Raw genomic sequence first — 15,504 nt, 5'->3', positions numbered from 1 at the left:
CATTGTTATTGGGAGAGTTTGAGATTGTGGCATCTGCATCATACTTCCCTGCTAGACCTCATGAAATTTTTTACACCAGCCACTGATTTTCACAGCGTGTTGTGGAATAGATGCTCAGCAGCTGGACCCAAATCTTTCTTTAGTTTCTTGGACTTTTTCAGGTGGCACTTTAGAAACAGCAAACACTAATAAAACCAAAATTAAAGGGTAGAATAAAATAGCAGCAATGCAACCTTAAATAGGCGTTAGTTACCAGGAGCAAACAATTTGCTGGAGCCGAGTCAGACTTAAGAGATCTGAAAGAATCAAATGGTCTTTGCCTGTAGGTAATGCCACATTGGAGATGGTGCCTGAGGAGAGTATTCCACATTGGGGGGCCATCACTGAGAAGGCTCTTCCCCTGCTTTTCACCTGCTCTGTGACATATAGCATGCCCTGTAACATGTGCCTGTTCAAATTCTATCCCATGCAAACGTGGAGCTGATCTACTGCACCATGCTTGTTCTTCTTGGCCACCATCTGTTTTTACTTACATAAAGTAAATAAAATTGGTTTTATGCCAGGGAAAATTAGTTCTGACTAGCATCCCATTCAGTCCAATGGGACTTATGCATGTCAGCTTCCTCAGAATTGCGCCCAGTTACCGTCCTGTTTTCTGCCACAAATCTACCTGATTTGCTAGCATCCCTTTTATTTTGAGGCCATAATGTGTGACTGCAGAAAGTGATGCAGCATTTAAATGTTGGACTGTCTTTGTGCAGCTGGAAACACCTGAGTTCAGTTGGGTGGCCTGGCTTCAGTCTTGTATGGTTCCCCCTGTTTTATCTCCCCCGGCCTGAATTCCCCCAGTCCATTGCTATTTGGGATTTCTTAACATAGACTAGTTATAAGTGATTCTATCTGCATTCTCACTTCCGAACATATTCCAGGTGAGCGGCTGTCTTGGTCTGCTGCAGCAAAACTAGTAAAAGCACATTTAAAAGACTTGCAAATTTATTATGGCATAAGCCAGGTATGGGGGACCTCTGGCCCTCCAGATGTTGAACCACAGCTCCCATCAGCCCTAGCAAGTATGGTTGATGGCCAGGGATTATGGGAGTTGTAGTTCAGCAACTTCTTGAGGACCAGAGGTTCCCCACACCAGACATATTTTTGTGGGTCACAGCCATCTTCAGTAGATATATTTAGCACTATCCTGAGTTGTAGGTATCCATGTACAGGGTAAGATGGAATTATATCTGGTGAGCACAGAGGGGAATGAGGTGGAGTAAGTACACATAAATTGTTCTGATCCAGCATTTGCAGAAAAGAAAAACTAGTGAACCCTGAACGCCCATGATCTTCCTTCTGCCTGCCTGGAGTTACATGATGTTTCAGCTTCATTGGATAGACCCCAGTTCTCCCTCTTGGTCCTGGAACTTGGGATCATCCAGCAAGGCTGGAATGTTGGAAGATTCACGGAAGGCGAAAGGGAAGTACTTACTCACGGAGCATGTAGTTGAACTATGGATCCCATTCCCACAACATGTAGCGTTGACCAATTTGGATGGCGTTAAATGTGGATCAAACAAATTCACAGAGAAGACTATCGGTGGCTACTATCTACAATGGCTATGTCCTACTTCCACCGTCGGAGGCAGTATGCTTCTGAATACCAGTTGCTTTGAATCACAAGTGGGGAGAGTTGCTCAGGTCCTGCTTTGGGTCTTCACATGTAGGCATCCGGTTGGCCACTGTAAGAACAGGATGGTATGTTAGGTGGCCTTTGGGCTGATCTATCAGCCATGCTCCTCTTACATTCTTATGATACAGTTTACTGCAGGGTAGTGGCATTTAGCTGAAGATTCATTTTCATTTAAAACTTTGGAAATGTCAGCCCGCCTCCTCCTGGATCCCTGTGGAGCTCTTCTATTTTCCTGATAGGGTTGCCAGCTGGCCCAAGTAAAATGCTGATGTTTTTTTCAACTGTGCTTCTGCTCTAGTCGATTAATAGCTTCATATTTTCATACAACTGCATGGTTACTAATTGGGCTTGACAATTGTGCATCCATCAGATCAAACCTACAAATAAACCTAGCCGAACAGCCACTTGTTTAAGAAGCTTTTTGATTTCACCAGTGGTCTCAATAGTTTACTGCACCTCGATGAAGGTCGGGAGCTTAGGCATGTTACATCCTAAAGCATAGCATTACAGTTAATACTGTCTCCAACTGAAACTTCAAACCCCACCTGCATTAGATTTATAACGTCAAGTTGTCCTGCAAAGAAGAAGCATTGCAGCATCTGCGGTTGGTGGAGAGAAGTTAGGAGTGAGGAGAGTCTTAAAAGATTTGAGGAAAAGCTAGAGAGATCAGGAGGTCTTTAACCACTTCTGTCTTCAACTGGTGAGTTGAGGAGAGGGAATCAAAAGCAGATCCCTGCCCCAAGGAGATGACAATCCTAACTCTCAACCTTGGGGCAGATGATGGTGATGATGGGAGAGGAGATGGGGGAAACATTGGCAAGGAGAAATGAAGATGAACAGATTTTCTTAAGTTTCATCTTGGTGAAGGCATCATGAAATAATGTGAATTGCACTGGAGTGCCACCACTCTCTTTTCAGTTGTTTCTTTAAAGGGGGGTGGGAGCAAAGTGAGGAGGAAGAAGTATACAGTAATAAAAACAGATTCAAAAGTGAGTTTCATATTTCAGGTCGAACCAGTCCTCAGTTGTCAGTATTGTAGTATCCACCCTTGGCACCCAACTGAGTGCCTTCCCTTCCCCTGCAAGCCACACTTGTGGAAACCCTGGGGTGTGTTCACTGTAGCAGTAGGTTTAAGTCACTTAGCGCTATACTCATTGCACTGGTATAACTGGTTGTGCGATGGGAAACATGAGTACATTCCCTTAGACGGTTGCACTATGGATTGCACAACAAGCTTCTTGCCAGCACAACTTCTTGTGTTGGATTCCTTTGTTGTGTCCGCTTTAAAACTGCCATCCATATTGCAAAAGGGTGTTGCATTAGTGGGCAGTGAATGTTGGATGCAGCCCCCTGTAATCATTTCTGTGGCCAAATAGCTTCCTATGCCGCTGCAGGAAATCCACTTTAAGCCTTTGGTAGCTTCTGCCAGTCCCAAAGATGGGGAAAATATATTTGGCAGCCGTTTCTCAGTTAATCTTAACAGTAGTGTGTTCACCTTACTGCCAGTTCGCTCTCCATGGAGCAGGAACAACTATTTCAGTTCATACCCTGTGAAATGCATTCCTATGTCTACCCAATAATGCGCTAGTTTGGGGTCATGAATAACTTAGCAAAAATACTCTTCCTGATTAACTTATAATTAATTATGCAAAGCAAGTGAGGTGTATGCGGCAATGGTCCCTTGCCATTTTATTTTACTGAAAACTTTTTTTAATGTTTACTTCACTGTTCAGCCAAAGCCAACCCCCCAGAGCTGCTTACAAATGCTAGTGATAAGACAATCTCAGTCCTTAGGCGTACAGTCTTAAAAGTCACAACAGGAAAGTGAGGAGGAGGAGGAGGAGAAAAGCAACATTGGGCTTTCTTCCTGAATTACTGGATTCTTGTAATGGCCAGCTGGGGTTGAAAGATTTCCACGAGAGGGGTTTTTTATTCCTAGTGTGAAGAAGAAATACTTTTGTGGCAGCTAATCAGTTGATGGCTGTCTCAGTGAAAGGGGGCTTCCTTGCTTGTGGCAGGACGAGGATGAGGAACCCCCAGACGTTGTTGGACTCAAGCTTACATCATGTCCGTCCAGCACGGCTAAAAGTCAGGGATGATGGGAGTTGGTAGCCCAGGGACATCTGGAGGACTGCAGCTTACCCATTGCTGCCATAGGACTGTCTCTGTCCCTTCCTTGCTTGGGATGGGAGAGGGGCACAGACAATGCTGCAATGTTCCTAGTGTCACGTCCGCAATGTAGGGGGCGGCTCCTTGCCAGAATGCCCTTTAAAGAGTTAAGACACAGCTATGACTAGGCCAAGCCTTTTGAGAGTAGCCCAATGGAATGGAGCCTCCAGGCTCAGCAGTGGTATACCTGTAGGGCCACACCACGACTGGCAGCCAATCACATTCATGTTTTGGATTATCATCTTGGACCCAGGAGCATTATAGGTTGTTTTATTTTTTTTAAGTATATAGGAAGAAGCCTGGGGGGGGGCACAATGATTTCCTTCTCTGCAGCAAAGCAAAGTAACAACATGAACACCCCACCTTTTTCCTCCGAGAAGCTCAAGGTGGCATACATGCCTCTCTCCTTGTTATCCTCACAACAACCCTGTGAGGTAGGTTGCGCAGAGAAGGTGCCTGGCCCAGGGTGCAGCCCAGTGAGCTTCATCATGGCTAAGTGGGGCTTTGTACCCTAGACTCTCAGGTCCTAGTCTTGACACTTCACTAGTGGCATGGTGAAGCTGGCATTGTAGACAGGCCCTATATGCTGGATGGATCAGTTATCTGACTGATGGATCAGTTATCTGAAGGAACTCAGGGTGCCGTGGGTGCTAATACTCTTGCAGAGTGGTAAGAGGCAAGGCCATATTTAGATGGATCCCAAGTGAGCTACTTCAAGCAGGTTCAAGGTTTGTCTGAGCTTAGGGCAGTTTCTCCGGAGTGTCCCGAAGTTACCCGGAACACTTCATAGATTTGGATGTTTTAGAAAACCACACACTGTGGTCAATGGGCCTGCAAAAACGGGAAATGTTTTCTCCCCAAGCTTGCCATGTAGGCAGAAATGCCAAGGAGTGATGTGACCAGGGTCACATATCACAGTGGTTTGGAGGAGAAGTGTTGAAGTAACATGCAAATGTCTTATTGTCCTGTGCTCTTTGCTAGTGGCGCTTGCTTAAACATGCTGAAAACCCTAGACTTTCCGCTTCTGTTCCACATGCTCACGCACCCATTCCTGTCAAATAGGCTTTGCACCTAGTTTCTGTGACTTCCGTTGGCAACTGAGCAGGATGTGAGCCTAAGTACTTCTTTTTCTCCTCCATCGTAACTCCCTAGCTCTTGGACCCATCCTTCTGAAATTTTGCAGGTTACCTTCCTTGAGGCACCTCTCCCAATATATATACCTTTTACATAGCAAAACGCATTTCTCACAAAGCCACAAGGAAGAAAATCAGGTGGGGCTACTTACTGTGCCTGAACATTTCACTCAATTCCATCAAAAAGGGGGGAGGTTTAAAACTTCTTTTAAAATGACCCCAAAATAGGGAATTGGGGGGAGGCATGATTCACCCCCTGGAATCAGGATTTGGCTGAAAACCCTAAGCTGATTTGGGCATCCTCCGAATAGGTTAAGAGCAATTTGGGCTGTTTTCCAAAGTGCCACATCAGGGTCTGAAAAAGAGTTGGCGCACTCTCCTAATAAGCAGGAGTTTAGGAAGATTAGGAGATCAGGTTATCACTAATTGTCTATTATACACCTTAATATGACATGTTTCATGTGCTCGATTGACAGCCCTTAGTTGTACTGGAAGGGAATATTCAGCCTCCCTTTGCAGAGTAAAATTGCAGAGCGAAAATTGTTTTTAAAAGGCCCTTAGTTTACAGCCTCCCTTAAAAGCCTTAATTGATTCATTTTGATGCCTTTTCCTTATAAAACATGTTTTCTGATATTATATAATTTATTCCAGCTTTGCTAGTCATGGCAGTAACTCTGACTTCTCACCACTGGAGCTCCTGTCTAGCATTCACTTGTGGGTTTTTGTTTTTGAGATTTTCACAGGCATTGCTGATAAGGCTTTGAGTTCATCTTCACAGTCTTAAGGGTTCATTCGTTAGAGCATGAGACTCTTAATATCAAGGTCATGGGTTCGAGCCCCATGTTGGGCAAAAGATTCCTGCATTGCAGAGGGTTGGACTAGATGACCCTTGTGGTCCCTTCCAACTCTACAGTTCTATGATTGTATGACCCCATCAATAAATGAAAGAAAAACAAGAATTGGGATGCTAGATTTTGAGTTTCACTTTCACTTGGCAAATGCAGAATGCCTGACTTAATCCAAACAGAAAACTGACATATGACTGTTTGAAAGAACATCATAGATTTATTATTATCAATAGTAATAATTTGCTAGAATCAATTTAGATTAAACCTTTTTTAACAATTCAAAGTAGTTACTTGACATTCCTTCCCCACCACTGTCATTTCTCAAAAACGGGAGCGTCTAAGGGAATTCTGCGCTGATTTATCACTTGAGTGAGCGGAACTCGATGGGAATTACTTCCTATTAAATAACACAGAGGTTTTGCTTTGAAAAATAACAGATTTTGCTGCATCAATAGAAGAAGATGGGGGTGGGATAACACAGGCAAAACGTTCCCAGATAGTTCTGTACTAGTTGCCCTCAATCTCTGGGAGAAGATAAGAGAAGGAAGATAAACATGTTCCAGAAGGGATGCAGCAGTGAGAAGACAAGGACTCCGTTCTGCTCTTCTGACCACGAGATGCCTCTTATCCATGCCCTGACAGATGTTTTGCGTACAGGTGCGTCATACAGCTACACTTGAGGAGCTGGGATGTGCTGTAGGTTTCTGTTGAGCGTACACTCTTAACCCACAAGGCAGCCCAAATAAGTGGTGTCTGCACTGAGGGTTGCTGGAATGGTGGCGGTGGTGAAATCTTAGCTGCATGTGAAACTTGGCAAACTTTCACCACGGGGGAATGATAATCGCTACAATGCAAATCTCTCTGCTCTGGGAGAACTGGACCGGGGCTCTGGCCCACAGGGCAGATTCTCCATAGACTGGGTGGGACGAGGGTGAGTTTCTCCCCCTCCCCCAGGGGCTATTTTGAACAACACAGTGGTGGCCTTGGCTCGATTTATACACAAAGTGAAGCAATGGTTTAAAATAAAACTATGGTTTGTAACCCTCACGACCACTTTGCCCCTCCCCTGCTCCTAATTGGGCCATTCAGGGGAGGAAATAACCTGGGAGCCCGACTTCTTGGCATGTTCAAACCTGGACTTGTGGTTTGTTTCCCTCTAAACCAGGGATGAGGAACCCGTGGCCTTTCAGATCTGTTCTGGCTACAACTCCCATCATTCCTGACCTTTGGCCATGCTGGCTGGGGCTGATGGGAGCTGTTTTCTAAAACATTGGGGAGCAGGAGTCTGGGGTGGGGGGAGCAAAGGTTCCCCATCCCTGCTGTAAACAACTCATGAAAAGTAAACCACAATCGTGATTGATTTGGAGGAGATGGACCACAAGTGCAGACTGGCTTGTTTCTTCCCCCGTTTTGCACAGTTGCCAGCAAAGTGCTCATGCGCGTCAAACCATAGTTTTATTTTAAACCAAGGCTTAGTTTTGCATGCGAGCTGGCCTGTAACATACTCTGCTGCAAATGTAGCTGTTAGAAAATGTTAAGGTAGGGCTGTGACTAGCCTGCGGCCCTTCAGAAATTGAGAGACTCCAGCTCCCATCAGCCCCAGCTGGCATGGCCAGTTGTCGGGGGTGATGGGATTTGTAGTCCAGGAGTAGCTGGAGAGCTTCAAATGAGCTGCCCCGGCCGTGGAGCCACACATGGAGAAGGCCATAGATGGCTACTAAACACGATGTCTCTGTTCTACCTTCACTGTCGGAGGCAGCATGCTGGGAATCCTAGGTTTGAGCCCTGTTGGCACTCAGGTCTTGCTTTCAGGCTTCTCATAGGCTTTTGGATAATGACTGTGAGAGCGGGAAGCTGAGCTATGTGGGCCTTTGGCCTGATCCAGCAGGGCTGTTCTTACGTTAAGGGGATCAGGATAGGATTGCAGTGAATGCCTTCCGTGAGGGAGACAGAAGAGAGGGCTTGAGCCCTGGAGTAACTGTAGAATCCTGTTCCTTGATGCCATCCATCCAGCATCATCTATATCAGGCTTCCTCAACCTCGGCCCTCCAGATGTTTTGAGACTATAATTCCCATCATCCCTGACCACTGGTCCTGCTAGCTAGGGATCATGGGAGTTGTCGGCCAAAAACATCTGGAGGGCCGAGGTTGAGGAAGCCTGAACTATATAGAGGGCAGCTTTTCCTTTTTGCAAGTCCTACCAAGAACAGTAAAGGGTACGTTACCACATCTGATAGAAGCAAGCGGCAGCCATTAGCTAACCTTTCACGTTGGTGCATTCGGTACTTTCCAGCCTAGGGTAGGTGGGTATGGCTTGACCGAAACACAGGTCAAAAGGGAAAGTCTGGTGTGGTTCTCTGCCATAGCTTTATAATATTGAGTTCCCTGCCCCAAGGAGCTTACAGTGTAAACAACGGCAACAGCTAAGTGGAAAAACCAAAGGGGCACATTTAGGGGATGCTATCAGAGTGGACCTGTGATGATTCAACATTTTACAAATAGATCCAGAAATAAATTCCACTGTGTCCTTTGAGGCTAAATATAGAAGCATCTATTTGTTGCATTTCTTTCCCATATTTTTCTCTTAAGGAGCTCGAGCTGGTGTAAATAGATCTCCCTTTCCTCATTTGACACCCACAACAACCCTGGGAGGTAGCTTAGGCAGAGAGGTGCTGACTGGCCCAGAGTCACTCAGTGAGCTTCGTGGCTGAGTGGGGTTTTGAACCCTGGTCTCCCAGGTCCTAGTCCTAGTCCAACACACAAATCACTGTACTACACTAGTATTGTGAATTGCAGTCTTGCTCGTGCTGGAGTGTGATGGAATGTTTGGGTACTGATTTTGAAAGCTGAGTTTATTCGAAGCTCTGTGTGCTTGGTCTTTAGTGAGTTCAACAGGTTCTGTACGACGTTTGCCCAAACAGAAAGACAGGTGGTCTGTTTTCCTAAGTTTTGTCTACACACTTGGCAGAAGTTATCCAGGATTTCAGCCCAGAGTCTGACCCAGCACTATCTAGAGATGCCAAGGAATGAATGTGGGACCCTGGGGCATTTTGCAATGCAAGACAGGTACTCTAACCACTGAGCCCTTTCCCCATCATGGAAGTGTGCTTAGTGTTGTATCTGTGGTTCTGTTAGCTAAAGCTGTAGTGTAACGCCTACCTGCGAAAGAAAAAGTAATTGGCAATAGAATTTGACTTTTCAGACAGCCTTTTTTTTTAAAAAAAAAAAAAAACTCCATTTGATATACTTTGCTGGGGGTGGGGGGCATTAGCTTAAAGACAGATGCCTGCTGCTCAGGACTTGGCAAAGGAGGAGGTTGGGACAAAAGTGGTTGTGATCCGATACCAAGTGAATGTGGTAATATGCACTTTGATGTGATGCTATTGGGGATTCACTGTTTAATTCAGGGATCGGGAACCAGGGGCTGCTGCAGATACTGGATTCCATCTCCCCATCATCCCCAGTCACTGACCTTGATGGTCTCGTAGACCATAACGTCACAAGGACACTGTTTTGGGGATGGCTGTTTTAAGATTTTCAGGTCCTCTATTTCCAGCTATAGACAGCACATTGGACCAAGTCGATGCGTGTGAAATCTCAGGTTCCTGACTATTTCAGCTTGGTTTGCAAGAAAGCAAGTTGCTAGTCCTTGTGACTACCAAGAGTGCCAGGGAGATTTTAAAAGCAAAATGAAGCTTTTTTATTTTATTTTACAACAGAAGTGCTTATTAAAAAAATTGAGGTAGCAAGCATTGTCATAAAAAAGAGGGCTTTCCCCCTTCTCTGTCAGATAGGTGGGGGTTCTGTTTCCGTGAAGCTGGTTCCTACGGCATACATTATCAGAAAAAAATGATGTGGTGTTTCTTGTATGGGAAATGTTTTACTTCTGTGCAAATTCAATCCACACACTTGTCATTTTAATCAGCTAAACTATTTCAAGGCTTCTTTGATCTCTAAGCCTTATTTTACCACATAGAGATTTCATATCCTAGGGAGGAGCGCAAGGGATTGTCTTGTACGTTCAAAGAGTTAAACTTGGGAGGGCAAGGGGAAATCTGATGATTCTTGGGATCGCTTGTTCCAAATTTACCTTATCTCCCCCCCCACACGACTGTCCTAAGTGATTCCCAAACAAACAAAATGTAACCACTAAAATCAACCCCAACGACAGCAACCTATTTGACTTGTAAGTTCCTTAACCCTGGTAACCTCAGCTATACACAGAATGGGATTTTGCACATGTTGGACAGAAACAAGCGGATCAAGCCACGGCCGGAGAGATTCCAGAACTGTAAAGACGTCTTTGATTTGATCTTGACGTGCGAAGAAAGGGTCTATGATCAAGTAGTAGAAGGTAAGGAGATGAAAGTTGTTTGCTTTAATGGCAAGGACCAGTATGCTATGGTGCCATGGGTGAGGGAGCTGAATATGGGCCCCTGGACGTTCTTATCTGGCCCTTTGGGCACTCCCTGAGCCACAGCCCTCCTGGAATTCTTCTAACATAACTGGAATATGTCCTTGAACTGTTCATCCCTTTAGTTTGCCTGAATGGAGAGGGGGGGTATTTGTGTGTTTTGCTCCTTATAAGGGATGGTGACCCCCGAGCTACAGAACGTTCACCACCGCTCCTTAGTTGTTGGCGTATTGGACTAGGACAGCAGATACTTTGGCTCAAATCGCCGCTCACTTCTCAAGCTTGCAGTGTGACCTGCAGTCAGTCACTCTCTTTCTTTCTGGCCCACTTTGCAGGGGTAGTTGTGAAGATGCATTTGCTGGAGGGCAAATTTTTCACAGAGGCTGGGTGGCCATCTGTATTTGTGTTGCTGAACATCCATCAATCAGGGGGTTGGTCTCATCTACCTTTAAAGACCTTTCCAACTCAAAAGCTCTTTATGATTCCAAAAGGAGTTGAGAGTGGGCAGGGATGGTGTAAAAATGTGATGGGAAAAATCTGGGCTCAAACTCGGATGGTGGTGTGTGTTCTGTGGTTCAACAGAAGTTTCGAAGAGAGAATCCTTCCTGGGAACTACAGACCTAGGAAGCACCTTTCCCCCCCAAACACGGTTCTGCAGTGGGACCAACGGAATGCAAATCCAATGAGGTTTCTGCAGTGATGCTGCATTCCTGTTGGTGCAGCATTTATTCTGCTCTGCTGTCCTGCTGTTCCTCCAAAGAGGCCTGGGAATCTATGCATTGGATTATTTCTGCTTCACCCTTGCATCATCCTGGGGTTAGGTTTGAGAGCAGATTATTAGCCAGCTCTTGACTCAATGACTTTTGTGGCTGAGCAAGGATATGGAGGTTGGCCTCCTTGGTCCAGCAGTCTTATTTGCTGGGTGAAGTCCCAGTGGCAGCTTGCATATCCCCAAAACAGGAGAGAGCACAGATTTGCATCCGGTCTCCATTGATGAGCAGCTTCAAGGCCCCCCCCCTTCCTGTGGTTGTCTTTACAAATCACGCATGGGACAGGCTGCTCTTCAAGTAGAGGACTGCCCTCTGGAAAGTAGGTCATGTGGCCATCCTAGGTCTGGGCCTTCCTCACAATGGAATGGGCCCGTTGTTGTTCCTGCACATTTGTTTGCCCTCTCCCTGAGTTCATCAGAAGGGCCTCACTGGGTCCAAAGTTATGTCCAGTTCTGCCTTCTTATATCCCACAGCAGCCAATGAGATGGCTGCAGGAAGGCAATTGCCCTCCCTCCCTGTCACTCATAAGAAGTGCCCTGCAGGTAACTGGCATTTGGAGGCACAGTGCAGAGGGGGAGAACATGCCCACAGTGACTAGTAGGCCACCCAGCACTGCCCATACAAAGAGAGTGAGGCCAGCAGGCAACCATCGCAAGGGGGAGGAGAAAAAGATAGCCTTTTTGGAATCACAAGCGGGAAGAGGCACGGTTGCACTTGGGTCCTGCTTGCGGGCTTCCCATGGAACAGTGTTTCTCAAACTTGGGTCTCCAGCTGTTGCTGGACTACAACTCCCATCATCCCTGGCTAGCAGGACCAGTGGTTGGGAATGATGGGAGTTGTAGTCCAACAACAGCTGGGGACCCACTGCCATAGAGGCTCCTGTGGTTGGCCAAAATAAGAACAGGATGCTACACTAGATAGGCCTTTGGCCTGATCCAGCAGCCAGGCTCTTATTGAGGCTCCCGGCTAGGTTAAGGAACTCGACAGGTCCCTGACGATGAAGGCCATGTTCTGGTTCAAGGGCACACAAGGCCCTGTACAAAACCAAAACTGCCTTTTGTTTCAGGAGCCCCTTCTAGGTTATGGTAAGGCAGGTCCGTAAGCAGCAGCATGGTATGGGACATGCTGTTAAATGTGGCTCTTCCTCGCTTTTTAAATTTAAACTAGGCATTTACACAACCCCCGTGCAGCAACTCTGGCTAAGCCTTAAAAACAAACAAACAAAAACCCCAGCCTGGTTGGTGGTGTTGGCAGATCTGCCGCTCATCGCCTCTCCAGCTCCCTAGCTTTGCCTCGCCCCCCGCTAGGATGTGGCAGATCTTCTTCAAATTTAGGAAGCAGCCGAACGGACACTGTGGTGTCTCATAAATAAAAAATGCCCGGGGGCAAGGTGGGTTCCTCACTGACCAGACTCTGCCTTCGCTCCAGGGCTGTCCACTCAGTTGCCGCAGAGCTCAGAGTGCATTACAGTCTTGGAGCCTTTGCCGGTTTCCTTAATGAGTCGCCGTGCCGAGAGATGAATGAAATCTTCACTCTTTGCTTCGGGGGGAGTTGTCCTCCTTGAGACAGAGGGCTCTTTTTGCAGCAGTTGGGGAAGGCGAAGGCCGTCTGCTTGCTAATTTCCACCTTCTTTACCCTCTTCCCTCTCTCTTCTGAATGCAATTCTTCACATAAGTGGCACAGGAGAGAGGCCGAATCCCCGCTGGCAGTCCCCGCTATGAACAGATGATGAGATTTTTAAGCTGGGCTGCCTCGCTTTGCTTGGCCTGATCTGCTGGAGACATTGTTCAGGGAGGGGGAGTGGCGGCGGTGGACCAGTTTCTGAGCTTTACATTTGCCGGCCAGCATCTTGAGGCTCCTTAACGCTGCCTGGGAAACCGTGTCTTTTTGGCCGTGCCGGATCTGTGTACGTGACGGCGTTGTCCGCACACCGGTCTTAAAAATAAGCAAATCTCTTGTCCTGCTGTGGGTTCCGTTGGCAGAACAAGAGAAAATGCAGTTATATTAAGATAGATGCAGTACAGCATGAGCAAGGGACCTTTTTTCAAACCTAGGCCCACATTCCCTTCTCGGCGCCCTTCTGGGGGCCACATGCAAGTGGTGGGCGAGGCTTGAGACAAACGTGGGCAGAGCAATGAATGTCAGTGTGTTACCTTTTTAAAAAAATAGTAGGCTGGTTTCTACGCTCGCTCTTCTCTATCCTCCAAGTAAATAAGAGGTGTTCACTGCAACTCAAGGACACATTCCAGCCAGGCAGGAGCACTCCAGGAGAGTTTGGAGCAGGGTGTTGCTTGGGGCCCAAGGGCCAGAGTTTATAAATGGCTACATTTGGTTCCCCGGTCTTTACATTAAAAAGAACCAGCCAAGATGCCACCAGATTAGAAGCCTCAAAATTGGGATTCCACCAACGTCTGTGCTGCCGTCGGGCCCAACGCAAGGAGGGTTTCTTCAAAGAGCCTTAGCTCAGTGGCAGAGGCCCTACTTTTTCCAAGGTTCAGACTCCCAACATCTCCTGTTTAAAATAGTTTGGGCAGCAAGCAGTGGGAAAGAGCTGCCTGCATTCGTGGAGAGCCACTGGCAGTCGAGTTCCTAGACAGGCAGAGTGTGGACTTGTCTAAGGCCACTTCCTGCGCTCCTTAAGAGGCTTCACATTATTTTAATTCCAGTCGCCCAAGACATGCAAATGTTGCTCCCTTCCATCCCCTGATGTCGCCTTCGCCAACCTGGCACCCCCCAGACGTTGTTGGACCCCCAACTCCACGTCAGCCCTAACGGTCTGCCAACACCAGCTGGGGCTGATAGGAGTCAGACTCCCAACAACATCCAGAGGAGACCAGGGTTGCCTGCTGCCAGTTTGAAGGCTTGATTTCCACCTGTACCCAAAGCCACTTTTCTTTGTTTTTGCACCTCAGACTTAAATTCTAGAGAACAGGAGACATGCCAGCCTGTACATGTGATCAACGTGGACATTCAGGATAATCACGAAGAAGCGACGCTGGGAGCTTTCCTTATCTGCGAACTATGTCAATGTGTAAGTATTTTTATTTTTATTTTAACCTTTTTACTCCAATCTCCTCTTTGGGGTACCAGAGGATGCCTTTCCCCTGTGGGTGATTTTAAACCCCTGCTAAGCCCTTCTGCTCCTGAGAAACCCCTGTGAAGCTCACAGGCAGGGCGTGAAAGCGAAACGCTTCCCCTCCTTGCTGCTCAGAGGTACACTGCCCCTGAACATGGCTGTTCCATTCCTCGCTATCCATAAAGACACCCACCTGGACCAGCAGCCTTGCAGCAGCTGGCCCGATCCCTCCAGGACAGTGGCATTTCTGCTGGTGAGTTAGGAAACTACCAGTGGGCCACTGCCATGATCCAAGGCAGTGTGCAATGGGAGCACTTCTACCATGCAAATGCTGAAGCAATGGGCCCCCCGATGCATTTGTGCTGGCTCTGGAAAGGTTGAAGGTCTCTGCTCCAGCGTGATCTGAAGCTGGAGGCTACACCTCCCTCCCTTTCATCCCCAGCATCTGCTTGGGAAGTTCAGATTGTACAGCCAGTTCTTACCTTTGTGTGAGAGAGAAAGAGCGCTATCTCGGCACATGTGCACAAAATCGCAAGGCAAGCTGCCTTCCTTCCTGGGCAACCTTCCGAGGGCCGCTTGCCAGGAGCGGCCGCAGCCATAGGGCAAAAGCAGCTGGAACACCAAAGGAGCGCCTCTCACCTCTCTATCCTCCACCCTAGCAAGCAAGCAAGAGGCATTGTCACGGTTTCAAGGGCGCTTTCTATCTAGGCCAAAACACTGAAGGAAGGGTGCCGAGGAGAGCCACTAGGAAGGGTGCCAAGGGAGAGAGGCAGCTTGAAGGGTTGTGTTTGGCCCCCAGTTCCCCACCCCTGCTGTAGAATCTAGGAGGCAAGCATGGAAGTCCCCTCCCTCCACCACCCGTTGGCCATTGACCCACTATGCTCCGTTGCAGGGTGTTGCTCGCTCTGTGCACACTTTGAGCGAAGGGCGTTGTATTTGCAGCCACCGTGGCTCTTTACCTGCCCAGCCTGCCATTGTGAGCATGTAGGGAATTAAGGCGAAACCCCGAACGTTGAATGGAGCTGAGGCATCTTCTCTGCTTCAAAGAGAAGAGAAGAAACCAGCTCACGCCTGTGGTAGTTTGTTTTTTGTTTTGTTTTTTTAAAGTGGGTCAGCCAGCCCAGGGCAGACTTGGGAATAGAACTCTCCTCTCCACGGAGTCCCACTCCTGCGGAAACTAGGCCACTCTGCCTCCATCTGAATGGAGTAACGAGAAAAAAATGAAAGAATGGCTTGAGCTCCTTGTCCGCTTTGTCAAGTCTGGGGGCACTTGGTTTGGGCCAAACGGGGAAAAGCCGCTTTCACTCCCAGTGGTGTGTGATTTGCGTGTGTGTGTTTCTAAGCAGGTCCAAGAGGCTGTTAGAATATAGAAAAGGTCAGAGTGGTCTAGAACCATGCTCTTCAACCTGG

The 15,504-nt window shown here is 47.4% G+C and overlaps 1 protein-coding gene across 1 annotated transcript in view; it reads left to right on the top strand.

The window, feature by feature from the left end:
• Positions 1-15,504, top strand: part of SSU72 (SSU72 homolog, RNA polymerase II CTD phosphatase) — a 48,060-nt gene that overhangs the window by 30,918 nt on the left and 1,638 nt on the right. The window contains exons 3-4 of the mRNA XM_033156340.1: positions 10,049-10,188; positions 13,931-14,049. Of these exons, the coding sequence (XP_033012231.1) occupies positions 10,049-10,188; positions 13,931-14,049 (259 nt within the window). The remainder of the gene's footprint in view (positions 1-10,048; positions 10,189-13,930; positions 14,050-15,504) is intronic.

Source organism: Lacerta agilis, chromosome 8 (genome assembly GCF_009819535.1).
Source record: "Lacerta agilis isolate rLacAgi1 chromosome 8, rLacAgi1.pri, whole genome shotgun sequence".
NCBI lineage: Eukaryota > Metazoa > Chordata > Lepidosauria > Squamata > Lacertidae > Lacerta > Lacerta agilis.
This window is presented reverse-complemented; position numbering and strand designations above follow the sequence as displayed.